The sequence below is a fragment of the Molossus molossus genome, unplaced genomic scaffold (assembly GCF_014108415.1).
Source record: "Molossus molossus isolate mMolMol1 unplaced genomic scaffold, mMolMol1.p scaffold_m16_p_31, whole genome shotgun sequence".
Taxonomy (NCBI): domain Eukaryota; kingdom Metazoa; phylum Chordata; class Mammalia; order Chiroptera; family Molossidae; genus Molossus; species Molossus molossus.
The window spans coordinates 1,237,835-1,264,890 of record NW_023425368.1 but is presented as its reverse complement, the minus strand read 5'-3'; the positions used below and the strand labels follow the sequence as shown (position 1 = coordinate 1,264,890).

General features: G+C 63.2%; 1 protein-coding gene across 2 annotated transcripts in view; it reads right to left on the bottom strand.

Moving 5' to 3' along the window:
- Positions 1 to 27,056, bottom strand: part of SHANK2 (SH3 and multiple ankyrin repeat domains 2) — a 306,758-nt gene that overhangs the window by 9,002 nt on the left and 270,700 nt on the right. For both annotated transcript variants that reach the window (XM_036281110.1, XM_036281111.1), the window contains 8 exons: positions 14,664 to 14,799; positions 13,583 to 13,663; positions 13,416 to 13,424; positions 12,067 to 12,087; positions 6,439 to 6,569; positions 6,026 to 6,137; positions 5,298 to 5,318; positions 781 to 3,193 (listed from right to left, as the gene is read on the bottom strand). In XM_036281110.1, coding sequence (XP_036137003.1) covers positions 781 to 3,193; positions 5,298 to 5,318; positions 6,026 to 6,137; positions 6,439 to 6,569; positions 12,067 to 12,087; positions 13,416 to 13,424; positions 13,583 to 13,663; positions 14,664 to 14,799 — 2,924 coding nt within the window. The remainder of the gene's footprint in view (positions 1 to 780; positions 3,194 to 5,297; positions 5,319 to 6,025; positions 6,138 to 6,438; positions 6,570 to 12,066; positions 12,088 to 13,415; positions 13,425 to 13,582; positions 13,664 to 14,663; positions 14,800 to 27,056) is intronic.

Genomic DNA, 27,056 nt, shown 5'->3' with positions numbered 1-27,056 from the left:
GCCACCGTCCCCCCACCACACATGGCCACCGTCCCCCCACCGCGCATGTTCACCGTCCCCCCGCCGCGCATGGCCACCGTCCCCCCGCCACGCATGGCCACCGGCCCCCCACCGTGCATGGCCACTGTCCCCCCGCCACGCATGACCATGTCCCCCCACCACGCATGTTCACCGTCCCCCCGCCACGCATGGCCACCGGCCCCCCACCGCGCATGTTCACCATCCCCCCACTGTGCATGTTCACCGTCTCCCCACCACACATGGCCACCGTCCCCCCACCGCGCATGTTCACCGTCCCCCCGCCGCGCATGGCCACCGTCCCCCCGCCGCGCATGGCCACCGGCCCCCCACCGTGCATGGCCACTGTCCCCCCCGCCACGCATGACCATGTCCCCCCACCACGCATGTTCACCGGCCCCCCACCGCGCATGGCCACCCCCAGCGGCTCGGCGGAGCTCGGCTTCAGCTTCTGCAGGGCTCTAGGTCTTTTGGGCCGTCCTGGCAAAGATCTGGACATGGAAAGAGAGTGGGCAGAGCCGCACTCGGGAAGCCAGGCGTTGGTGGACGGCACTGGGTTACGCGTCTGCACCCGGGAGTGCCCGTCCCGCCAGGAGGGGTGGGCTCTTTGCTTGGCTGCACCGGAGTCCAGGACAGCTCAGAGGCTCGGTGAACCCCTCTTCACCTGAACCCGTCTTCACGCCGCGGTGGCTGCTCCCCGGGCCACCTCCTGGTCACACCGCCCGGCGTGGAGAGCTGCGTCGGAGCCGCCTGCGGACTTACCTGGGCGCGAGGCCGGCCGGCTTGGTCCCTGCGGGCGAGTCCGCGGCTTCGCCTGGCTTGGCCGATTTCTCTCGGTTCATTTGCTGCAGGATTGAGTTCAATTCACTGATCACGTTTGCCTTTGGGCCCGAGAGGATCGGGCTCCGGATCTCGGAGACGTCACCCCACAGCTTGGAGGTCCTTGGCTGGATCCCCTTCCCGGGCCCGGGCTGGACCCCGCCCGGCGGGGGCGGGGGCGCGGGCGGGGGGACCCCAAAGCTGTCCACGTCCTCTTCCAGCAGCGCGTCTTGGTGAAGCGCGTTGCCTTTGTGGATGACCGGCTTCACTTTTGGCTTCGGGGGGACGGGGGGCTTGTCGACCACGAACGCCTGCCCGTCTGCGTGGACGGTGGAGGTGTCCATGCTCTCGGCCCCTTCGGAGGACAGGGTGGAGATGCTGGACACCGTGGAGATGGTGCTGGTCGTCTCGAGGTGGTGGTCGCTGCTGCTCCGGCTGTCCACCTCCTCGATCCCCGAGTCCGTGACTGTGTCGAAGTTCTCGGGCGGAGGCAGGAATGAGGCGGGCAGACAGTTGGAGAGGCCGGCCGGCTTCTTACCGTCTGCGGAGTTGGTTGGTTGGCTGGAGTTCAAGGAAGGGGGCGGGGAGGCGTCGTTTTTTTTCTGCTTGACCGAGTCCGTGAGGGGGGCGGCGGCAGCAACGCGGTCGTCGGGGGTATCAAAACTGTTGGCAAATTCCAGGGGAGGGGGCAGTGGTTCTGTGAAGACAAAATCCTCGTCCAGGTCCACGGAAGCCAGAGGCGGGGGCGGGATGCGGAATGGCAAGATCACCACCTCCTCCAGGGAGCCCGCCGCCACCATGATCCTGCCGGGCGTGGTGGCGGCGGGCTCGGGGCCAGCGGAGATCGGTAAAGCACCTTCGGTTTCGGGGACACCTTCTGGCACCCCAGGCAGCGCGCTGTCCGGCTGGGCCTCCACGTCGGCGTTCTCTTCCTCCTCCTCCAGGAAGTCGCCCGGCTTGGCAGCGTCCACCGTGTGAACCATGAGCAGCCCGGCCGACTTCTGCTGCGACGTGTCCACGATGTTGATCAACATGTTCTTCTTGTTGTCGTCCTTGCGGTCTTTGCCCGGGTCGCTCTCGTACTTGTTCTCCGTCTCCTGCCGCCTCAGGGGCCCCCGGGTGTTCTGCCTGGCGACCGTCGGGAAGCCTGCCTCCATGCTGGGCCGCATTTTGGTATCGATGTAGAGAGGTTTGTGGAGGTCGGCCTTGGGGGCCTCCCCCTTGGCGCCCTGCTGCGACTCCTTCATGGCTCGGTCCCTCGCGGAAAGTGCCAGGGCCAGCGGGGAGCTGGGGTCCAGCAGCCTCCCCGTGAGGGGGTGGACGTAGTTCTCGGGGCTGGCTGCGCTGCCGCTCTTGGGGGGCGCTGTGGGGCTGCCATCGGGCCCCTTGGCTTTGGACATGGAATTCGGCGGCCGGCTGGCCTCACCCTGAGCTCCGGCCTCGCCAGCACCCACAAAGTGGCTCTCGGGCTCCCTGGGTGCTGGCCCTGGCGTCGTGGGCAAGGACAGCTGCTCGGCGCCCTCCTCCTCGCCGAAGCCGCCCTCCTCCGGGAACTTGGGGGGCGGCCCCCGGGGGGCAGGAGGCCCCAGACCCACGTCCTCGTCCCCCAGGTCCGTGGAGAGGAAGGCGGGCGAGTTCCTCCTGGCTTCCAGCCGCTTCTCCCGGTCGCGCACGGCCCCGGCGATGGCGGCGGCGAAGGGGCTGCTGCTGGTCAGGCTGTCGTCCGGCCGCAGCTGGCCCGGCTGCTCGGGGGCCTGGGGGTCGATCTCCACGCTGCTGCCCTGGCTGCTCTTCCCGCTGCTGCTGGTGGACGGCTCCTTGACGATGATGGTGGGGATGGGGATGGAGCACGTCTTCTCGGGGCTATCCTCCACGTTGGACTGCTTCACCAGCATGCCCTTCCGCCGGGCGGGCTTGGCGGGCACGTACACGGCCTTGCTGGCCATCTTCCCCACCTCCGAGTACGGGTTCTCCGGCATCTGGCCCCGCCTGCCGCGGAGGTTGGCCGGGGCGGCGGGGGCACAGCTGTAGAGGTCGTCGGAGTCCAGCGAGTAGCGGTCCAGCTCTCGGCGGTAGTACATCCCCTTCTCCCTCATCATGGTGGCCACCGTGTCCGAGCGCACGGCCGGCGACACCTTGGCGGCGGGGTTCTGACTGAACGCAGGCTTTATGGTCCCGTAGACCCTGGGCGTCGGGGACTTGGGACAGTTGTAGGTGGTGGGGGAGGGCGGTGGCGGGGAGGGGGGCACGGACTGCGGTGGGGGGGGGATGTCCTCGGACGTGTCCGGCATGGACAGGCTTCTGGTGAACTTCAGCATCGGAGGGGCCAGGAACTGCCGCTCCTCCTCCGTTATTCCTGCAGGGGAGACAGGTTCAGTTGGAAACCACGGCAACAGGTGCCCACTAAGCTCCGAGGGCGGCGCAGTAGGTCTGCACGCTCCCGGCCACCACAGGACACAGCACAAGCACAGCACACGATGCCACGGGGGCCAAGACAAACACGGGAAATGGAAAGGGGGAGGAAGGGGAGGAGGGGGCTCCGAGTGCGTGCTGCTGAGAGGTTCTGCTCTGCCACCAGGGTCGGGGCGCCTGACGCCTCGGGGCTGCGCACACATGTGCAGGTCACGTGTGTGCACGTGCACGGGAGTCAGTGTGTGTTGGGTGGGGCTGGGTGGGTCAGGAGGTATCCATCTTTTTAGGGTTTGCCAGGGCCCCTGGGTATTTTTAGGGTCTTGGGGATGAGGCTGCCTATCTGAAACGAGGGCAAAGGGCGTTAGGGTTGAGGGTGTTGCTGTGTTGGCTGATGTGACATGAAAGGTGCCTGGTGCAGGGAGCGTGGGTGTTGTCAGCCTGCTCGGGTGTGCGGGGAGCGTGGTGTTGTTGGCCTGCTCGGGTGTGCGGGGAGCGTGGGTGTCGGCCTGCTCGGGTGTGCGGGGGGCGTGGGTGTTGTCGGCCTGCTCGGGTGCGCGGGGAGCGTGGGTGTTGTCGGCCTGCTCGGGTGCGCGGGGAGCGTGGGTGTTGTCGGCCTGCTCGGGTGTGCGGGGGGCGTGGGTGTCGGCCTGCTCGGGTGTGGGGGGGGCGTGGGTGTCTGTCTGCTCGGGTGTGCGGGGGGCGTGGGTGTTGTCAGCCTGCTCGGGTGTGCGAGGGGCGTGGGTGTTGTCGGCCTGCTCGGGTGTGCGGGGGGCGTGGGTGTTGTCGGCCTGCTCGGGTGTGCGGGGGGCGTGGGTGTTGTCAGCCTGCTCGGGTGTGCGGGGGGCGTGGGTGTTGTCGGCCTGCTCGGGTGTGCGTGGAGCGTGCGTGGGTTGTCGGCCTGCTCGGTGTGTGTGGGGGGGTGGGTGTCGGCCTGCTCGGGTGTGTGGGGGGCGTGGGTGTCGGCCTGCTCGGGTGTGCGGGGGGGCGTGGGTGTTGTCGGCCTGCTCGGGTGTACGGGGGCCGTGGGTGTTGTCGGCCTGCTCGGGTGTGCGGGGAGCGTGGGTGTTGGCCTGCTCGGGTGTGTGTGGAGTGTGCGTGTCGGCCTGCTCGGGTGTGCGGGGGGCGTGGGTGTTGTCAGCCTGCTCGGGTGTGCGGGGGGCGTGGGTGTTGTCGGCCTGCTCGGGTGTGCGGGGAGCGTGGGTGTTGGCCTGCTCGGGTGTGTGTGGAGTGTGCGTGTCGGCCTGCTCGGGTGTGCGGGGAGCGTGGGTGTCGGCCTGCTCGGGTGTGCGGGGAGGCCTGTCCACTTTAGCTGCGACGCTGAGAAGGTCTCACCCAACGTGGCAGGGACCCCGCTTGTTTTCTGACTTCTCTCGGCCGTCAGGGCTCGAGGGCACTGAGCTCCCTGGGTCTCGGGAGGATGAGGATTTGTGAGGGGAGGGAGGCTGACCCCGGCCCAAGACCCCGGCCCGGAGCAGGATCCTGAGCAAGGGCTCGGCTGCGGGGCCTCCCGAGGCTCTAGAACGGGTTCCCTGAGACCCTGTGGGGCGCAGTGGTTCCCTACATCCACGATTAGCCGGGGTCCGGCGCAGCGGGCATCCCTGCCTCCTGGGCCCTGACCATCTGGGCGTCGACTCGGTGAGACTCTCCGACTCTTTCCCACAGTCTGAGCCGTGAAACATCAACAGAACGCACTGCAGGAGACAGGAGCCACACACAGACGCGGACACGCGTGACGTCGTGTGTTGTGTCGGGACATGCAGGTGTTCCAAAGGGGCCACAGGATGCATCACTTCAAATAAAAAAATCTGGAGCAAACTACAATCGGGGTTTCCAAGGAGATCCCGTCGATAAGGGTATTCCAAATTCCGCATACTCCTTGTGGGGGCATTTGGGCCCCCGGGACAGGTCGCCGGAGGCCTGTGCTGACCATGCGCTACGTGTTGGGTGCGGACAATTGCGTTCCCAAGGAGTAACAATTTGAGAATACACCTTATAGAGCAAACCGGCTCACATTCAGATCACAGAGGCCACGCGGCAGGTGCACTGACCTGATAGAAAGATTCTGCTGTCTGATAGGAGGAAAGCAGCGGTTATTAACCCGTCCGAGGGCCAGCGGCTCCGCGCGGCCCCGAGCCCCCGGCCGGGTGCGTCTTAGGAACAGCAGACGCTGCCTCTACGCCTTAAACTAGGGACAAGGAAGCCGCGCCTGGGGGTGTTTCCACACCCCAGCCACGTCCTGAGCGTGGCCGGGCACTGTGGCTCACACTCGTCTCTCTGCGTGGCCTGGGCCTCTCTGAGGGTTTACGTGGTACAGACAGTGCTGGGCTATCTCACTGGGTCACGAGGGGCTGTCTGAGGGTCACGGTCACCCCGCCTGGAGCCGTCAGTAGGGATCAGCGTGATGTTCACAGGAGAGGAAGTAGCTTACAACACACGGCGAGGACAGTTTTATTGGAAGTCGAGAGCCTGGCCCTGCCCCCTCACAGGTGTCAGCTGAGCTCACCCCACACACATGGCAGCGGCCGGCAGGGACACGGAGACACGGCACCCGCTCCCGCTGCCCCCCGAGCCCCCCTCCATCCGGCCACGAGCTCCCCCACCCTGTTGGTGTCACAGGTGCTTGGCTGGCACGACTGGAGGACCACCCAGGATTTTGCGTCCAGCGGGTGAGACCGGGCGCACGCCCTCGGGTGGGCGGACCTGGGGTGGCTAGGGCACGGCTGAGGGGCTCCGCGAGCCAGGGGCGAGCTCCCTGCGGTGCGGCCAGGCTGCTTACCTATTGATTTCTGCCTTCGCATCGTACCTCGAGGGAGGCCCAGAAACGGGCCCTTCGGGCTCCCTGGGACAGTGGGTGTCAGCACAGCGATCCCCTGGCGTTCGTACACGGACTGCAAACCAGAGTGACACGGACGTGACACGATGTCCTTGGGCGTGAACACCTGTCCCGTGGCGTCCCGGGCTCCTTTCGCGCACACGGAAGTGTGCAGCTGAGGCCCGAGCACTGGCCCGCGTCCCAGCCGTGGCCGGAGACCCCGGGGAGTTTCCTCCGTGGGGCTCGGATTCGGGCTGCGTGTCCGGACAGGGTGGGGAATGTTACCCGAAACCGTGGGGATGGCCCTCAGCCCTGGCCACCATGGGGAGGGGCCTGGGGCCCGGCCCACTGCCCCGGCCCGGGGAATGGCCACTCACGTTCATGTCCGAGACAGGTGGGAAGCACCGGCTGGTGGGACGCTGCTTGATGGTGGCCACCCTGGACTCCACGGACACGTTCTCCACGGCTCGAGATGGCTTGGAGGCGGGGACTATCTCATCGGGTTTATCTGCGGGGTGAACACGATCGGCATTGGCATCAGTGGCTGAAGCCCCCGAAACACAACCGGGGGGCGGGGCTCAGGAAAACGACCACGTGCCCTCCGCGTCTGGACGTGGCGTGTGACGGCTGGGCCTCCGAAATCGCCTGTCCCTGTGGTGTGGGGTGTGCGGTGCGTCTCTCCGCCACACGCAGACAGGACCCGTTCCCCAAACCCTGGCCCCAGAGGGCACACGCAGACAGGACGGGGACGAAGACAGCCATGCAGCCTAGCCACCGAGGTGTGGCGCCCCGAGAGCCCCGTGCTGGGCCGAGGCCCCGTGTTCACCGAGGACACAGATGTCTGAGGGTTAACTAATCCCGGGCTCAGAGCTGTGGGGTCCTCGTGATCTGATACAGGTGCCAGGGCTCAAGGACCCGGCACCTGGGCAGCGCGGGCGGGAGGAAGTGGGGAGCGGTGGGAAGCCCCCGACCATGCCGCTTGGGGAGACCCCACTGGCCCCTCCGCAGCGGAACATTCTCCTTGTTTGTGACAAAGAAAGGCAAGGGGTAGTTATCAGTGACCCTCGCACCTTAAGGAACCGCTTCAAACACTGACATGGAGCACAGAGATCTGTCTGGAAGCTGAAGTGCATCCCAGAGCTGCCCGAGCGGACATGAGGTCTCCTGGGGACGCGCCGGCCCAGTGCAGTCACCTGCCAGGCAGCAGCTACCCACCGGCTGGCGCGGAGCCCGTGAGGTGCAGCCCGGCGGGCATGGCCCATTTGGGACCTCCAGAGACACAGCCCCCCACCGCAGGCCACCCAGAACGTTCTACCCTCCGGCCTTAGGACAACTCCTGGGCAGCCCTGACCTGTGCCGGGGTCGGGCCATCGAAAGGGGCCTGACCCCACCGGGGGGCTGGAGCTCTGGGCACTGAGCTGCTAGGAACCGTGATGGCCACTGTGAGCTCCTGGAGCAGCCCCCAAGTTCCCGGCCAGGGGCCCTTCGGGAGGGAGGGGCTGTGAGGCTGGGCTGCCCAGGCAGGCACCCAGCAGAGCTGCCCAGCCGCAGCCTCGCGGGCCGGCGGGGACGCGACCCTGGTTCATCCCTAGCAGGAGCCCGACTCCGGCTGGGTCCTGCCAGGGGCCCGCCGTCCATGGCCTGAACCCTGAACCCTGCCCTCCCTGTTCTTGGCCCTGGGCCCAAGGACATTCGAAGGAGAGGAAGGAGAACGAGGTCCCTGAACCCAGGACACTACCTGGGCCTTCATGGACGACTGAGCAGGCGGACTGCGGTCCCGGGCCCCTGCCCTCGAAATGCCCCGGCTCAGGCAGAAGCTCAGGGAGGCCCGTCCCCGGACACAGCTGCCATGCCCCTCGGCTCCCGGGCGCCCTCCCATGGTTCCGGGACCCAGATCTCCGGGCTCTCTGCCGCCTCGTCTGGGGGGCATTTTCTTCCCCTCACGGATGTTGGGGGACACTGATGTCGCCCCTCAGGGAATTGGTGGGGACACCCCCCAGCTAGTCACTGTCCCCAGCCCCCTCCCCCCTGCCCACTGAGAATCCCGCCCTTGCCTGTGTTCAAGCCCCAGGGGTTCAAGCCCCTGCTCACCCCCCGGGACCCTCCGCCCCGGGACCCTCCGCCCCGGGACCCTCCGCCCGGGGACCTGCTGCCTGGTCTTCTCTCTCCTCAGGTCCACCCCTTCGTCCCCAGTGCCAAGCTGTGCACCCCAACCCCCATCCCAGTAATCTGCCTCCAGGGAACCTTCCCTTACAGATCAGCGTGGGAATCTCTCTGCGGCTGGTATTTAGCTTGTTCTGTGCGGGTCTCTCCGCCCCCCGGACCCCCCGGGCCCCCTGGCAGGGCCTCACTCCCCTCCACCACCACCACGACGTCCGCCGGCTCGGGGAGCTCCGTCCACGGGCTCCTGCGTCTTCACCCCTCTCTGCTGCAGCCTGGCCCGGACCCGGCCACCCGCCCAGGGGGCCCGAGTTAGGACAGAACAGCCCCAGCCCAGCAACACACCCGGGACAGGATCCGTTCTGTGCCGGAGTCCACCGGCCAGGTCTGGGGGAGGCTCTGGCTTCCAGGGCCCTCGGGAGCCATGTCCCCCCGTGGGGCAGCTGCACCCTGCCCCAGCACATCGAGACCTGTATCCAGCAGCCTGGAGCCCCAGCTGCCGAGAACAGGCAGCACACGGTGCTGCGGGCCCCAGGGCCTGCGACAGGCACCCCAAGAACGAGCCTCGATGGCGGGTACGCCCCGCGAAGTCTTTGCGACGGTCCGGCCCTGTGGGAGCCCCAAGGACCTTCGCCCTGTTCTGCATCCTGACAAGAACCTGGCCGTGGGGTGGAGGTGGGGCTGAGCCCCACTTTTTGGAGAGAACACTTGGGGTCTGAGATGCTTCAGGTTCTGCAGGTGGAAATCTGGGTCCAGCCGGGAGTCCGGGCTCGAGCTGTGGGCACCACACTCCGTGCCTCCTCCTTGGGCCAGGGGCCAAGCCCCGGGGACAGTGGAAACGCAGGTGACCATCAGAATGGTCTGCCCAGTCCAGCGGATTGAAAAGCGGCCTAGGTTGGGGTGTCGTTGAAGGGCGCCCCAGCGCCGTGGCCACCTTGCGCGTGGACAGCCTTGTCTTGGGTTTCGACCTTGCCCACCCGCAAGGTTCTCACGCGCCGGAGCACTAAAGCGCGTGGCCCGTGGGGAAGCACGCCGGGGCGGCTGCCCTGTCGCAGTGAGAGCCACCTTGGGACACCCCACAGCTTGCCCACGGGCCTGGGCCCCTCCCGGCTGCGGCAGCAGCCCTGCCTCTGAGGGTTCGCTTCCGGAACATGAAGGCGTCTAAGGAGAACGGTGAGCCGGTGGGCTTGGCTCCTCATCCTACTACGTGGGGACTCTCATGCTTAATTCACAGGAGCCCGGAGTGGGGGCTCAGTCCAGGCTGTCCAGGGACGCGGTGAGAGGGTCGGTGCGTCCACCCCGGCCCCGCCGTCTCCGAGTGAAACCTGGGGTGACTGAGAGCAGCCCTGCAGACCGCCGTCACGACTCTGGATCTTGAAACCATCAAGCAGCGAGTTCGCGGCGGTCCCGTACGCAGATGGCAGACGTGGCGTCCACTGTCCACGAACTGCACACTTCCCGGCGTGGGGCTGAGCGTCCTCTGGGGCAGGGAGAGGTCTGTCCAGCGAGGCTGGGTCACACATGGCTCACCCTGGCCCAAGGCGGACACCACCACGCGTCGCCCGCACGCCCTCCTCGGGAGGAATCCAGCGAGCCAGGCGTCAGGGCGCGAGCTGGGCAGGACATCCTCAAAACGGCTCCCGGGGGAAGGCGGGTGTCAGCTCCAGAGGCCAGCGCAAGCGGAGCAGGGATCAGGGCCTGTCGCCTGCTGGCCCCCTGCGGGAGGCGGCGGCCAGGGGTAGCTGTGCTCAGACCCAGCGGACGGCCCTGTGGGTGTGGCCAGAGGTGCCCCTGGCTGGAGGTCGCGGGGAAGCTGGTTCCATCTCAGCTGGCCTGGCTTGGGCCCCGAGCCGCCCTGGGCCGGTGTGGCTGTGTCCTGTTCATCCTCAGGCCCGAGGGCACAGGTCTGGGGACCACAGCAGGCCCTCAGAGCCCGCGAGGACGAAACGAAGCGGTTTTAGGGGCGAGGAAGCGAGACGTCAGGGTCCCAGTCCCGCCCGCGGTCGCTCAGTGGGGGGCAGCTGCTGGGGTGCCCGGACACGGGGCTGTCCCACGGATGTGCCGGTCTTCCCGGACGGCCGAGACGGGCACACCAACCGGCCGGAGCAAAACCACGGGAGTTTCTCCCCACGCGGCCTAAAGGTGAGAACTGGGAAACCCACCTGTCGGGGGGTTGGTTCCTTCCGAAGGCTCCTGGGGAGGGTCCCTCCTGCCTCTTCCAGCCCCTGGGGCCCCGCAGCACCCGTCTCTGCACCGGTCTTACGTGGCCTCCGTGTGGCCTTTCTCCTCTCTCGGAAGGACGCCCATCACTGCATCAGGACTGCCCTACTCCAACGCCCTCGCCTGGATCCTCCTGCAGGGACCTGGTTTCCAAGTCGTGTCCCTTTCACAGGTCGTAGGCGGACATGGATTTGGGGGACACTTCACCCAGGACACCCAGAGGCCCGCTTTTCGCCTATTCCACATGGCCTTTCTGGGGTGTGATGGATGCTTCTTAGGAGGTTAGGCCGACCCTCCTCGGGAGACCAGGGCAGGTGATGACCTGCCCTCACACCTGCCAAGTGCTGGCGCCCCCACTGTGCTCCACAGTTCCGGGGCCCACGGGGGTCCCAGGAGAACTGGGTAAGCCTGGCTGCGGGGCCCTCTGGCACCTTCTCGCCCAGGCACCGACTCCAGGTCTACCTGGGTCAGGGGACATGGGGAGGGGCCATTTGACAGCAGATCTGCACCCGGTTTTCTCTGTCATTCAAAGCAAGGCGTCTCCCCGCCCGGGCTCCCTGTCCCGTGGGTTCCGCCTGCGCCCATGGGGCCGTACGGACCACGACCTGTGTCCTCATCTATTACAGTCTGGGGTGTCTGGCTGCTGGAGGGGTGCCCGGGGTGGGGCGGAGCTGGGGTGGCAGGAGGGGCCGGCCCCAGGCCCTGGTTGCCCGTGACAACAGGCTTTCTGGGTCCAGGAGCCCAAGGCAAAGTGCCTTTGTGAGGACAGTGCAGTGGACAGAGGGACCTTCCGAGATGAGCCTAGTCCCAGGGAGCTTATGGGGCTGACACTGACCGACCCCGGAGAGCCCACGGGGGTTTGAGGCCCAGTACTGCTCCGAGGGGAGGCTGCGGGCCTGGCCAGCACCTGGGGAGTCCTACCCCGGCGATACCGGACCCCCACCACCCCCAGGGACCGCCTCGCTGTATCCCAGACCCCCACCCCAGTGTCAGTGTCTCGAACCCTGCCCCGTGCCTCAGCACCCAAGGTCATAGGCTAGACCTCCCGTGAAAAGGCGGTTTTGACTCAATACTGCTCCTTCTCATTGTTGGGGTGCTGTCTTGAGCAGCAGGCGAGAGCACTCCTGATGCGGGTGCTGCCCGGGGGGGGCCCCACTGTCGGGCACTCGAGGGCCCGTGTCTGTGTGCTCCCAACAGTGGCTGCAGCCCGGGGAGGGGCCGGGCCCCCTGTGTTCCTGCAGGGCCCACAGCCGCCGAGGAGCCAGGGGCTTCCTGGCATCCCTGGGGAGCCACCCGCCCACGGCACAGGGACCAGTGGTCGGGCCCCGCGTGTCCGCACCCTGACGGGCAGGGCAGGCCCAGCTGCGACGCCCGAGAGAGGCTCCCGCAGGCTTCCGGTCACGATGACAAGGACACAGCTGGGGGGGGACGCAGGACATGCCGGGACCACAGACGGGACACGGGAGCAGACGGAACGGAGTGAAAGGGCCGTGTCCCGGAGCTGGGCTCCGCGGGGGCCGGCACAGGGGAGACAGCACAGGCACACTGCACGCCACGGCCACGGCCACGAGGGTTTCCCGTCACGGGGCGTGTGGGGCTGGAGACAGACAGGGGCCGCCCCTTACCCTTCTTCTTCCGCACGGAGGCTTGCAGACAAAAAGGGAGCGTGAGGCCCCGATGGCAGGGCCCACCCAGGGCCCGGGGACGGGGCCCAGCCGCCCCCACCGGACCCGCCCCCACCCCACCGGACCCGCAGCTCAGGGGCCCAGACCTGATGTCTGGAGAGCTGGCCGCCTGGAACCTGCGCTTTCCTTCCTACTCAGCCTCTCCCAGCACCTGCCACGTGGACACCGAGGTCCAAGGGGGGGCAGAAGGGCGGTTCCCAATACGAAGGGCACCCAGGTCCAGCACGGGGAGAGGCCCAAGGGTGGCCGAGGCTCCAGGGACCCCGAGCACTGCCCCTCCGGCCGACTCCACTGAATCCCCTTCACAGGTGAGCTGCCTGCTGGTCCCCTGGGGGTGGGGGGCACCCACCCAGGCCCTCCGGGGAGCTAGCACGGCACACGCCATCTCGGTCCAGAAGGGGACGAGCCATCATTTGCTTTGTCACCCCCACTGGGCACCACAGCGGGCGAGTCTTGCTTGGACGGACGAGACGGGGTTAAGGAGGGGCCAGAAAGAGGGGCTTTCTGGGAAGTCCTGGGGGGGGGGGGGGTGGCGGCCCAGCCGGCCACTCTTTCCTGGAAGACTTGGAACACGGTGGCCGGGAGGGGCGCTGGCTGGGGGTGGCCTGGGCCGGGGAGGACGGTCGGCCCAGCCCACTGTGCCCCCGGTGGATGGAGTGGACGGGACCCCTCCCAGGGGAGCCGCCACCAGGAGGAGCTGCAGCTTTGGGGGGGCAGGGGGAGAGGGACCAATGTTCCCCCAGTGAAGGCCAGGACCAGTGGCCAAATGCTTGGGGTGCTGAGACTTCACCCCCGTCCGGCTGGGCCTGCGGTGGGTCTGGGCTTAGGGCTGGTTTCTCGCCCACCGTCCCCTGCCCGACCAGCCTCTCTGCTGGGTGGGGATCTCCGCCCACCGCCACCTGTGTGGCCGGTCCTTGTCCCCCTTCGAAGGCGACCCATGGCGACGCCCCGGCATGACTGACAGTAACCAGCGTCCGGGAGGCTCCCGCTCCCCACTCCCGCACCACCCTCCACTCGGCGGCCACCACGGTCCTCGGTACCCAGGACCCCGCCGCTCTGCGCATCCCCCGGCCTGCGTGACCGGGTCCGACGGCCAGGGCCTCTCTCTGCCCCTTGCAGACCCTTCGAGAAGGTGCCAGCCCACCAGGCCGCCAGCCCCACCACCATTCAGCCAACTCCAGCGCAGAGCTGGGGGTCTGAGCTGCCCACAGAGGGCCGGCGAGGGCGGCCTCAGGGGCCCCCCGGCCAGCAGGGGGAGCTGTTGAGCGGGACACCCTGGGGCAGCTTACCTTTATCCACTAGTGAGAGGCCCAAAAATTCAAAACAAAACAATGTTAGAGGCACCGAGGAGAGGAAGAGGCAAAACCCCACCCCCACCCGAAGCCGCGGGTGTGAGGGAGGCGCCAGCAAGGCCATGCACGGGTAGGGGCGCAGCCCGGCCCGACGGGACTCTTACCGAGCTCCTCCAGCTCTGAGGTCATGGACTTGGAGCGCAGCGTGAGGGCCGTGGTGGGAGCGCGCTTGGGAGGCGGGGGCGCTGGAGGGGCAGACGGGAGACTGAGGGTTAGACCCCTGGCGGCAAGCCCGCCCCCCCCCGGGTTGGGAACGGTCACCCTGCTGGCCCGCGGTGAGTCACCACGCTGTGTGTCTGCAGGCTTCATTGGGTCTGCAGGGTGCAGACTGGGCAGGGGGCTCAGAGGGGCCAGGACAGGCCGTCTTGGGAGGCCCCAGCCCTCTGCACCCCCACGCCCTGCAGTCCTGGCATGAGGGTCCCTGCCCTCTGGCGGCTGGTGGGGAGGCTGATGGAGCTCTCTGTGCTGGGCCTGCTGGCAGCTGACAGTTCTGGCTGCCGCCTCCCCCTGGAGGGCCTCAGAGGGGGGATGCTCCCACCTCCCCCATCTCACAAGGACCTGCCTGTCTCCTGTGCCTATGGCCCCCCGCAGCCCCTTTTGAGAAAAGCCTGGGAGCTACCCTCCTGGAGTCCCCCAGCAGCTCCCCTCACGCCTCCCCTCGTAGCCTCAGGCCGCAGGCTCCCTCCTCCAGGCAGCCCTCCCTGACTGTGCCGCTTGTCTCCCCTGAGCCCAGGCCCAGGGCGCTAGGTGGGGTGGGTGGAAGGGGCTGCACCAGCTCCTGGACAATGCAGGGCTGTTGGGAAAGGTGTGCTGTCCCAGCCCCTCCCCTGTGGGGACCCGGGCCATCGGCCTGCTTTGGGCTCCCCTGGGCAGGCCTCACCCAGCCCGTCTCCCAGCTGCGGCCTCCCTCAGGAAGGAGGGTGGCCCCAGCCCCTGTGGGGGGCAGCCGCACGCCAGACAGTGGGCCCCGTGGACAGTGGGCCCGTGGACCCTCAGGTTGGACGGAGCCTGGCCGTCTGCTGAGCATGGCCTCAGGCACCACTGTCCTGGGCAGGCTCCAGAGTCACCTCCAAACCTCCCTCTGGCTGCTCTGCTCTCGGAGGACCTGGGGACACACCTGAAGGCCCACCCCTCCCACCGCGGCTCGTGGAGAAACGTGGGGGTGGGGCCCTGAGGGACACCTACCTTTCTTCCTGGCGGTGTCATCGGGGTCGAGACTCCTGGTGACCGTGACCACCTTGAGGACGAGGTGGTTCCCTCCCTGGCGGATCATGTTCACCACCTGCCGGTGGCCGACCTTCACCACGTTCTCGTCGTTCACCTGTGAACGGCAGCGGCCGTGAGGGGTCACCGGGGCCGGCCCAGGTGCCCCACGAGGGGACACCGGCCGAGGGGCGCTCTCGGACTGCGCTCTGGCGCCGCCCCGGGCCCCGCGCGAAGAGCCCACACAGGGCGTCTGTCTGGATTCCAGGGCTGAGGAGGCGGCGTGGTACCAACCGCTTCCTGCGCCTTCGGGGGACACACACCGCTCCGCCTGCCTGGCTCCTCCGGGCCGTCCTCCTCGCCCGCTGGCCAGCAGTCTCCATGGGCCTGCTCACCGGGCTCCCGCTCTGGGGCCCGTGCCGCCCCCACCAGGACCACGGGGCACTGGCACGTCCTTAGCCCCTTTCAGAGCCTGACCCTCCCTCTGCCTCCCCTCTCCCACCGTGGTGAACAGGCACGGAGGCAGGTGACCACGGTGCTGTCCGCAGGCAGGAGCCAGCGGCCCGGCCCTCTGGATGTCGTACAGCTCGGCCCTGCTGCAGACCGACCGGCGTGGCCGCTGTCCCATCGCCGTGGCCGAACCAGAGCGATGACCTGGGCCGGGGCGGGCCGGGAGCACAGACCTGGGAGCGGTTTCTCCCGGAGGTGCGCTTCTCGGTCACAGGCGCTGGGCTGAGCCCCAGCCCTCTCGCCCAGTGGGGGTCTGGCCGCCCCACAGCTCCCGGAGTGGGTGCCAGGAGGGCGGGGTCCACCCCAGGCGGTGTCCGTGAAGAAATGAGCCCGATCGTCAGGCACAAACCCGAAGTCGGGGTACCCCGCCGGCCCCTGCGACCGCCGCCCCGTTTTGCCGAGATTCTTCCCCTGCTGTGGGTCCCGCAAAGGGGGGTGCGGTGCAGAGTGAGTGAGGCCCAGTGAGGGGCATCTGGCTGCCAAGGGGAGCCCGGGACAGGCAGCTGCCAGGCCCTGGGGAGACGGCCTGGTGGCTCAGACAGCCTCCAGCTGACCATCACCGAACACTCCGGGTCAGGGGTCCGGCTGCCCCATCCCGATGGGTCCCGAGCACAGGCCTCGGGCGGGGCTCGAACAAAGGCCGGTGTGACCTCGAGGAGCCCAGGCACCCAGCACCGGGCTGGGGGAGACGGAGGGGCGCCCCAGGTTGAGCTGCGGAGGACGAAGGAGTCGGACTGAAACCCAGGCTCCTGCAGCTGGGGACTGGCAGGAACTCGGCCACTAGGGGGCTCGGCAGGGGGTGCGCTGGGGCCTGACCTCTGACCTCTGACCTCAGTCCCGCATCCTGCGGCCGCACTGCTGCCTGCCAACCCTGTGGCCATGGGCCTGGCTCCTTAGAACCCCGTTCTCTGGCAGCTCCTGTGTCTCCGTGTCACTGGTAGCTGGACACTGTCCTCCGGGACCCTGGCCGTGGCCCCACTGGGGAGCCGACCGTTGTTCCTGGGGCTGGGGTGAGACCTCGCTGCCCGCGACCATGGCCGCTGGAGCTCGGGGGACAGCGGCGTCTCAGAAAGGAAGGGCCAGGGCCCCTCAGATGTGGGGGAGCCGGGCTGGGGGCAGCGAGACGGAGCCCGTGGTCAGGTGCCCTGGAGGCCACTGGCTGGCAGGCACAGGGTCGCGCCCCTAGGCTGCAGCACGAGGTCCTGTGGGCCACTCTAGGTCGCCCAGCAAGTAGCTGGTGTCGCGAGGGACGGGGCCCTCAGCCGGCCGCTCCGCCCTCTGCCCACCGCAGCCCCTGGGGTCAGCCTCGGCGGAGGGGGTCCTGGGGGCTTCGCCACCCTCAGGGCAGCTCCCGGAGGCGAGGCCTGCAGGACAGCAGGGGCCCGGGGTCCAGCCCGACCCCAGCCCTTTCCGCAGGGCCCTCGCTGGACCCGGGAACGAGTCACTGAGCTCTCCGAGAACACTGGCTGCCGGGCGGCTCCGTTTCTGCCCTGGACTCGGGTCGCCATGAGGCCTTGGGCTCGGATCCTGCTCCCTGCTCCCCCTCTGTCCTCCGTCCGTCCGGGGCTGAGAGAGCCCCGGGGCAGGAAGAGGGTGCCCTCCAGGTCGGTGCCGCCCTCCAGCTGCAGGGCGTCTGCCTCCCGGGCCTGGGCCCACAAACTCAGAACCCCTCTCCCAGCTGCCGCCCCTCCGTGCAGACAAGCCTGACGCCTGTTCCCGGGCTGCAGGCCCTGCTCCTCAAGCCCGCACGGTGGGCAGCAGCCCCGCCACAGAGCCCGCTCTGGCCTGGGACCCTCAGCCCTCAGCCCTCAGCCACACCCGTCTTCAAGTCTCCTCCTGCTTTGCCAAGTACATAAACTTTGCCAAAGTCCTTCCCCCAAAGCAAGACGTGCCAAGCTCCGAGCTGCAGGCTGCCCGGGCTTTCGTGAATCCGCTGCCCGGGTACAGGTGAGCGCCTTGGCAGGGAGGGCACAGGCGCCACCTGGCACACGCTGGGATGCCTATAAATACCCTCCCTGGAGGGGAGCGGGCAGAGGCACAAGGTAACGGTGCCACTGGGAACAGACAAGCCAAGGACCAAGCACGCCGGCGGGAAGGCTGAGCTCCTCTCCGCCCCGCGGTGGGGGAGGGCGGGCAGCCAAGAGCAGAGGCGCCTGTGGATGCCCGGCCTTTAAGCAAACTTAACACTCAGTTCGACCGTCCTTAGAACAGATGCTCGGAACCGCTCGTGTGGTGACGGAAATCCGACTCGATAAAATGCTGGCTGTTTCCGCCGGTGCCCCGCTTGGTTCTCGGGGTTCAGTTCCCTCAACACACCTGGACCTGCGGCTGGCGCACGCGGCCACCGGGAGGAGGTGTGTCCTCGGCCACCTGCCACGTTGGTGGGGCTGAGCCAGCATTGGGGCTCCTGGGGCTCCTGGGAGCGGAGCGAGCCCACCAGGCCCCCACGCGCCGCCCTTAGCGCAGACACGGGGAGACTGCGGACGGCAGGGGCCCAAGGTGCCCCGCCCGGCTCAGGAGTCCCCGGAGGACGAAGCAATGCAGGCCTTCCCGGGCCACACCCACCTTTCCAAGTACTTCTCTCCCACTTAAATCCTCTACAATATCAAACTTGAGCCCTGGCTGGTTTGGCTCAGCAGTTAGAGTGTCGGCCCCTGGACTGAAGGGTTGTGGGTTTGATTCCGGTCAAGGGCATGTACCTCGGTTGCAGGTTCGATCCCCAGCCCCGGTTGGGGTCGTGCGGGAGGCAGCTGGTCGATGTGTCTCTCTCCCATTGGTGTTTCTCTCCGTCCCTCCCTCCCACACAATCTGAAAATCAATGGGAAAAACATCTCAGGTGAGGATTAACAACAACAACACATAAAACAAAATATCGAACACGTACGTGCGTGCGGTTTAAAGAGACAGAGATCCGCAAGCGCGTGACGAAACCAGCAGCACCTGCCATGGGGGTGCAGTCGTCACTCCCAAAACCTCAGCCCCTTCCGTCCGTGTCTGTCACCGCATCTCTGACACGCTCACCGTGTGGCCACGCGACGTTTACATTTTCATGATTATTCGCTGACGCCCCGCGATGGAAAATGGTGTAGCTCAGGCTTCGCAACAGTGGCTCATTGCTGTTTGGACCGATAACGCTTTGTTATGTCTGCTCACAGGATGGTCAGCGCCGACCCTGGGCTCTACCCACTAGAGGCCACCAATATCCCCTCCCCCCAGATGTGACAACCAGGAGTGTTTTTGGATGTCGCCAGATGTCCTCTGGGACGTCAAACTCACCCTCAGGTGAGAACCAGCAAGTTCACTTTCCGGTGCCTCTATCTTCCAGTTACACCCTAATTTTCATGAGATCGGCATTCGGGATTTTTGCATCAGAACTGAGTAATACCTACACCTGGCTCAACGACACAATGTTGCTTTGCCTTTTCCTGTTCGTTTTGCTCTCCCTGGAGTGAAATCGTTTGTGTGTTGGTTTCATCGTCTGTGTACATAAGGAATTCAAATCCAAACACTTCCTAATTATGGAAGGCTCCCTTCAGAATCTTCCAATCCCTCGGGGATTCTGTTGTTTGTCTCCTGGAAGAAATTGCTCCCTTGCTCTGGACAGTGTGGTTCGGTGTTATCCAGACCTGGGTCCCCATCACCGCTGCCTTTAGGATTTCCTCTGATTCTTTGCATTAGATCTCCAGAACCCTCACCCCCCACATTTTCCAAAAACCTCATGTTTGGTAGAGGGCATTCTCCAGCAGCTTCTCAATTAAAGGAGTTTACGAAATAATCGCCCCCTGCCCCACCCCAGACATTGCCTATTTGAGAATGACTTTATCTGCCAACATACACGGTAGTTTGGCTGGGTATAAAACATGGGGTTGAAGGTTAAGGTCAAGGGAGCTCACAGGACTTACTCTTCTGCAGGTAACAACGATCAAGTCTGGACGAAATGCACCCTCCCACCCCTGAACCCAAACACACGCAGTTCCCTGAAAGCTCTGGAGAGTTCCCTTTTTTAAAAAGGTAGGCAGATTCGGGATGGGATTAAAACATCGGAAGCACGGGGCCGTGGGCACAGTGCGGTCCCTTCTCAAGCTCTGACCGTCTTTCGGCCTCGAGGCCACGGCTGCCTCCGCGAAGGGAGAAGGCCGGGAAAGAGAGCCAGGGGAGAGGCGCTCGTGTCCCGGGTGCGAGCTCCCGCCAGCTCTCTGGCGGACCTCTGGAACGCACACACACAGGGCCCAGTCAGAGCAGCCGCAGACGAGGCCGAAATGCCCGAACTGAAGCTGGACTTGTGCTGCAGCAGGTCACACTGTTTGCAGGCTGAGCCCATCCAAGGTAGTCCGCAGCCGGAACAGCGGCGTCCGTGCTCACCCAAGAAATGTGAGAGAGTCCAGAGTGTCCAGGGTGCGAGACAAACCCGCCCGGTGACCCTGAGCCGACCAGGAGGATCAGACGGGATGAGAAGAATACCCCATAGGGAAGGGAACTTCACTCATGATGCGTGTCAGGTCTGACAGCTCAGTAAAAAACAAAAGAGTGAAGGAAAAGGAAGCGGAAGCTTTAGAACTAAAACCTAGACGGTCTAACATGAAAAGGTGTACTGGGTGCGTTCGGAGCAGAACGGCCACGGCAGGGAGAACTTGGAGGTGCGGGAACAGAACTTACCCTGTAGGAAGGAGAGAGAGAAATGGTTTTCAAAAGTGAGCTGAGTCTTATGGACTGGTAGGACAAGTCAGAGTTCCAGCGCTGGCCGGGGGGCTCTGTTGGTGAGAGCGTCGTCCCGACACACCAAGGTTGCAGGTTTAATCCCCGATCAGGGCGCATACCAGAGACAACCAATGAATGCATAATAAATAAGTGGAACAACAAATTGATGTCTCTCTCTCTTTCTCTCTCTCTCTCTCTCTCTCTCTCTCTCTCAAATTAATAAATACAACTAAAAAAGAAAATTACAGTTCCTTCTAAGGGGAGAAATTTGAGCCCCAGAACAGAGAAAGACACTGGGTCAGAAATATGTTTGAGCAACTGAGGACGTCACCTCGGCAACTAGAAGGGCGTGCAGCAACATTGTTACACTGCGTAAGCGCGAGAAAACCCAGAGTTCTATACCCAGTGAAACTATCTTTAAAGAACGAAGGCAAATAAGTGATAGGTAAAGCCAAGAGGATTTGCGGCCAGCAGACCTGTACCACGAGCAATGAGAAAGGAAGGGAAGATGTCCGGCCGGGGTGGCTCAGTGGCTGAGCGTCAACCCTGCACCAAGAAGTCGCAGGTTCGATTCCCGGTCAGGGCACATGCCCAGGTTGTGGGCTGGATCCCCAGGGGGTGGGGGTGGGGGGTGCAGGAGGCGGCCAGTCGATGTTCTCTCTCATCGATGTTTCTCTCTCTCTCTCCCTCTCCCTTCCTCTCTCTCTAAAATCAATACAAACAAAAACATTTTTTAAAACATCATTTAAAAACATGAATGCTTTAACCAAAAGGAGAAAGGAAGGGAAGGACGCCAGGTCTTAGTAGACCATGAAGGGCACTGGAAAGGGCAAAATATAAAAGAGTGTTTTCTTTCTTGTTAAAAATAGATCTGTCTGTTTGAGGCAAAATGCTGTTGTTTGTGGGGTTGATCACAGTGGAGTAACACGTATGACAGCGCCGCGGCGGGCCGGGACGCCGGTGTCGCCAGGGGCGTGCAACCCGGATTCGCAGCAGGCTGACCGGTGAGGGGCCGGCTCTGACCCCAGAGCCACCGCTGAAGAGGACGTGAAGTGCAGCTGAACGCTGATAATTACAACAAAGTTCTAAAAACAGCCAAACAATCCAAAACGAACCAGGAAAGGGGACGACAGAGAAAAGCAGGAAGTGCACAGAAGACGAGGACCCGGGCAGACTGACCTGGGACAGCATCGTCATTCCACTAAGTGTCAGGTGACGAGCTCCAGGCAGAGCGGAGGGTACAGAGCGGATGAAACAGAAAGGCCCGCACGAGCCGTCCGTGCGTTTTAAATACAAAGACACAGAGACTGGAAGTAAATCAATGGAGGGAGGTAACCCCCGGGCAGGCGGCCGCGTCAACATTGGACAAAACACTCCATCGCTTTGAACACCAGTTTGCAATTCCTCCAAGTGTGCAACACAGTTATGCTATGACCCGGAGGCTCCACTCCGGGGTATACTCCCAAGAGAGGAGAAAACAAGTTCACAGCGGCACCCTTGGTACCAGCAGCCTCTTGGGGTGCAGGACGGGGAGCGGGGCGTGGCCGCGGGGCCCGAGGCCTCCTCTGGAGCCAGGATGCTCTACAGCCGGAGTACTGGTGGTTCACAGAGCAAATGGGCTGAGATCCTCTGCCGGACACTTTCAAAGGTTGATTTTATGGTATGTGAATTCTCTTTCAACAAAGCTGTTTTTTTTTTGTTTGTTTGTTTTTCATCCTCACCCGAGGACATTTTTCCATTTTTTGTACAGATAGAGTGGGAGGGAGAGAGAGAAAGAGAGAGAGAGGGAAACATCGATGTGAAAGGGACACATCGAGTGGCTGCCACCCACACGACCAACCAGGGCCGGGGACAAACTGCAACCGAGGTACATGCCCTTAGCGAAAACCGAACCCGGGTCTCTCCGGACCTCAGGTGGACGCTCTAACCGCTGAGCCAAACCGGCCAGGGCTGTTTTTTTAAATCCTCACCCGAGGGTATTTTTCCATTGATTTTTAGATCGAGTGCAAGGGAGGGAGGGAGGGAAGGAGAGAGAAATAAAACCATCGATGTGAGAGAGACATCGACTGGTTGCCTCCCGCTCAGGGCAGGGATCCAACCTGCACCCCAGGGACTCGAATCCGAGACCCTTTGGTCCACAGGCCGACGCTCTAACTGTAGGGCCAAACCAGTCAGGGCCCGTGTTTTTTTCTTTTTCTTTTTTTAAAGAAACACAGACTTCAGGCCCTGGCCGGTTTGGCTCAGCGGTTGGAGCGTCGGCCTCGGCCTGCAGACCGGAGTCCCGGGTTCGGTTTCCGCTAGAGGCACGTACCAAAAAAGAAACACAGACTTCAGGAAAAGGACATTACCAGAGATCAACAGGGACACTTCCTAATGACACAAGAGAGACTTCCGAAGGCGGCCGTAAGTCAAATGCACCCAACGGAGCCTCAGCATCCCCAGCACAGCACAGTCCACGGGACCAAAGACGGAAACGGGCAGCTACGCCAACTTTGCGATGGTCTTTTAGAATTCTACTTTAAAAAACAAAAAATTCCTCACCTGAGGATATTTTTCCATTGGTCATTAGATAGAGTGGGAGGGAGGGGGAGAGAGAGACAGAGAAACATTGATGTGAGAAAGACACATCGACTGGCTGCCTCCTGCACGACCCGACCAGGGCCTGGGGACGAACTGCAACCGAGGTACCGAGGTTTGTGCTCTTGACCGGAATCGAACCTACAGCTCCTTGGTCCAAGGGCCAACGCTCTAACCACTGAGCCAAACCGGCCAGGGCTAAACATTTACTTTTGATTGAATGTATTGAGGCGACAGGTTAAGACAATGATGTGGGTTCAGGTGCACAGTTCTAGGACACATCGTCTGTATGTTGTACTGTGTTCACCACCCAGGTCAAGTCTCCTTCCGTCACCATTTATCTCTTCACCCTCCTCCACCTCCCACCCCCTCCCTCCGGCCGTCAAGGCTGCCTGCACCCACGAGCCTTTATCCCTTTGATCCGAACAGCACGTTCGAACAGCCCTTCCTCAAACTGATAAAACAGCCGGACAACAATCAGTGAAGACGGTGCTGATCCGAGCAAACGCTTTGAACGAACGGATATCGATGGCCACCTGTCCCCTCGACGTGCGTGGAGGGAGTTCGCGGAAACACGCCACACGCCGGGCTGGGAAAGGCTGGGCTGGGGGCTTCATTCCGTTAGTTTCTGGGATTGTTCCTGGGCCCTGGTCCCTATTCTGATGTCTCGTATGGGGTCCTCCTCCCCACCCCGCGGCCCACCATCCCCCTAAATGAAGAAACGTGTAAACCTCTCTTTGTTCCAGGTTTTCTGAGACGTTCGCTCCTTTTCCACCAGGAAACGCATGTTCTTCGGCCAGAGAAAGTGTCCCTCGATCGTGCCGGGAACTCCGCGCTGCATCCTGAGGGCACCTCGGCCGGTCCCCCGGGGATCATCCGTCCTTCAGGTGGACACACCTTTTTCTTCTGGGCGTTCTTTTCAATTTACCTTTCAGTCCATCTACCAACACCTTCGTATCTGCTATCATATTTTAAACTCCAGTGTTCTTACTTTGCTGTCCGTTACTTTTTTTAAAAAAAGGGAGAATTTTGGTTCTTACTTCAGGAATGTGAGGTCCTCTTCGGTCTCACGGAGCGTATTCGTACTATTTGTCATAACCCGTTCTCCCTGTATAAGCCGTGCCCCCCCCCCCCCATTTTTCACAGAATGTCTGCCTGGGGCCCTGTCTCTCATGAATGTCTGGAGCGACCCCTAAAAAGTGGAGTTATTTTGTGAATACAGACACGTCCTAAACTTTCCATGGAGGCAAAAGACCCAAAATAGCCCAACAATATGGAAACAGAAGAACAAAGTCGGACGCCGACTTGGCCAACGTGGGACGAGCGGGAGAGATGCAGTGCTCACACGCCGGGAGAACAGACACGTCCAGTGGGACAGGAGAGCCCAGAAATAGACCCACAAATGCTGTCAACTGCTCTTCGACAAAGGAGCAAAGGGAATTCGCGGAGAAAAGTCTTTCAACAAACTGCTGGGGAAGCGGGACAACCCACAGGCCAGGAAATAAAAAAGATCTGGCAGGTTCCCAGTGGTTAGAGCGTCGGTTAAAGGGTCTCAGGTTCAGTCCTGGGTCCTGCGCGAGGCAACCAATGGATGTGTCTCTCTCACACTGATGTTTCTCTCTCTCTCCCTCCCTCCCCTTCACTCTCTCTAAAAATCAATGGAAAAATATCCTTGGGTGAGGAGTAACAAAAAACAAAAAACAAAAAAAAAGAAAGGAAAAATCAATATATACCCAGACCTTGTATCTTCTGCAAAACTAACCCCAAATGGATGACGGACCCACATGTAGAGCGTGAAACTAAAAACTCCTAGAAGATGATGTAAGAGGAAGTCCAGGTGAGTTTGGCAAGAACCTCTTAGATGCAACACCAAAGGCACGATCCGTAAAAGAAAGATGCCCCACGCCGTGTGATTTGGGGGTGCCATGAGAGCCACGGCACACTTGTTAGAAGGGCCGGAACCCGGAGCACTGACACCCCGGTCGCCCATGAGGATGGGGGGCAGCCGGGGCGCTCCCGAGCTGCTGGTGGCAACGAAGACGGTCAGTTGGCAGGCAGTTTGGTGGTTTCTTACAAAACTGAACAGATTCACCATGTGATGCACCCCTCCCGCTCCTTGAGGTTTACCTAAATAAGCCGAAAACCTACGTCCGGACCCAAACCCGCACGTGGATGTTCAGAGAGCCCTTATTCATCATCGCTAAGACTTGGACACAGCCAAGATATTTTTCAGTAGGTGATGGATAAACTGGTCCATCCAGGCAATGGACCACTATTCAGTAATAAACAGAAATACGCGATCAAGCCACAAAGACACGGTGGGGGGCACCTTAAGTGTGTCTGGCTAAGTGAAGGAAGCCAGCCTGGTAAGCCTACATGCTATGTGATATTAACTCTGACATTCTGGAAAAGGCAAAACCATGGAGACAGAACGACCAACGGTTGTTGGGGGTAGGGCTGGGGAAGGAGCGGCGAGGAGGGGAGCAGAGGATTTCTAGGGCAGTGAAGGTCTTATTCTCTCTGATTCGTATCATCATACACTCGTCCACACCCGCAGAAAGTACACTGCAAGGAGAGGACCCTGATGTAAAGGGTGGACTTGACTTGGTAACAATGTATCCATCTGGGTTCATCAATTGCAACAATTGTAACCAACAATGTCAGGTGTTTATCATAGAGGAGCAGGGGGTGGGGGGAGGGGTAAGGGAGTCTATGCCAGCCCTGTGCTTTCAGTTCTATTTTTTTTTTCTGTAAATTAAAGCTTCTCGAAAATAAAGTCTATTCATTTAAAAAAGAAGCTCATTTCTACAATTTTTACTTACAGAGAAATGTCCCATGCATCTACAAAAGCAGAAAGATGATTCTCCTGGACTAGGCAGCCTGGCCAACTGGCGCCGTCAGGGGGGCAGTTAGGTACCTTCCCACCCCCACCCCCCGCCCCCAGGATTCTCGGGGAGCAGTTTGTGTCCCTGCCGAAGCTGGTCTGTGTGCTTTTAATCCAAGACAAAACTCACACAGCAGACATAACCACACCGCTCACGGTAACTAACTGTCAGTCACATCATCTAACCCCGTCATGGCTGAGATTCCCCGACTGCCTGCTCAGTGTCCCCCAGTGCACAGCCCAACGTGAGCTACGAGTCCCTCTGGCTGGCTGGTCCCCCTCACGTCGTTTTTAATCCGAGGGTGTCCTGTCCCTCTATCCCCTTGCCATGCGTTTCTGAGAGACGAAGTCCCTGCACCCCGTCGCTTTCGCTGACTGCGTCCCCCACATCCCGAGCACCCCGATCGACTGGTGGGTGGAAGCTGGAGCCTGTCCAGGTTCGGTGTGTGACAGGCGTCCGTCACAGGCGGTGCCCAGATGTCTGCTCCTGCCTTTGTGACACTTATCGGTGGCTTCATGCGCCATCAGCCTGATCCATCCACCCTGTCAGCTTGTCACCATGTTTCCAGCGGCCACCATGGCCGTGGCCGAGCTCCCCCACCTTTCGGTTCTGCAAAATGGGGACATTCTACTTCTGCATGTCCTCCTGTGCTTATTACCTGGACTCGTTTAATTTTATTTTTTTCGTTAATCTTCACCCAAGGATATTTTTTCTATGCATTTTTAGAGAGAGTAAAAGGGAGGGAGGGAGAGAGAGAGAGAAACATCGACGTGAGAGACATCGATTGGCTGCCTCCAGCAGGACCCTGACTGGGGCTGGGGATTGAACCTGCAACCCAGGAATGTGCCCTTGACCGGAATCCAACCTGAGACCCTTTGGTCCTCCTGCCGAGGCTCTAACCGCTGAGCCAAACCGGCCAGGGCTGGACTCATTTTTGAGAAGAGAGTTCCCTTCTCGACCATTTGCCGGTCCCAGATGCGTCCGCGGAAGCAAGGCCAGAGGAAGGCCTGCGTCTCCCTGCCGTCCACCAGTTTCCAGGCTCAGGAATCGTTCCTCCCAAAGCACCGAGGTCTGAACCCGTGCCCTCGGGGACGCGGGCACCTGCGGGAACCCGGCCCTCGGGGACCCGGGCACCTGCGGGAACCCGGCCCTCGGGGACCCGGGCACCTGCGGGAACCCTGCCCTCGGGGACCCGGGCACCTGCGGGAACCCTGCCCTCGGGGACGCGGGCACCTGCGGGAACCCTGCCCTCGGGGACCCGGGCACCTGCGGGAACCCTGCCCTCGGGGACGCGGGCACCTGCGGGAACCCTGCCCTCGGGGACCCGGGCACCTGCGGGAACCCTGCCCTCGGGGACCCGGGCACCTGCGGGAACCCTGCCCTCGGGGACCCGGGCACCTGCGGGAACCCTGCCCTCGGGGACCCGGGCACCTGCGGGAACCCTGCCCTCGGGGACCCGGGCACCTGCGGGAACCCTGCCCTCGGGGACGCGGGCACCTGCGGGAACCCTGCCCTCGGGGACCCGGGCACCTGCGGGAACCCTGCCCTCGGGGACCCGGGCACCTGCGGGAACCCTGCCCTCGGGGACGCGGGCACCTGCGGGAACCCTGCCCTCGGGGACGCGGGCACCTGCGGGAACCCTGCCCTCGGGGACCCGGGCACCTGCGGGAACCCTGCCCTCGGGGACGCGGGCACCTGCGGGAAC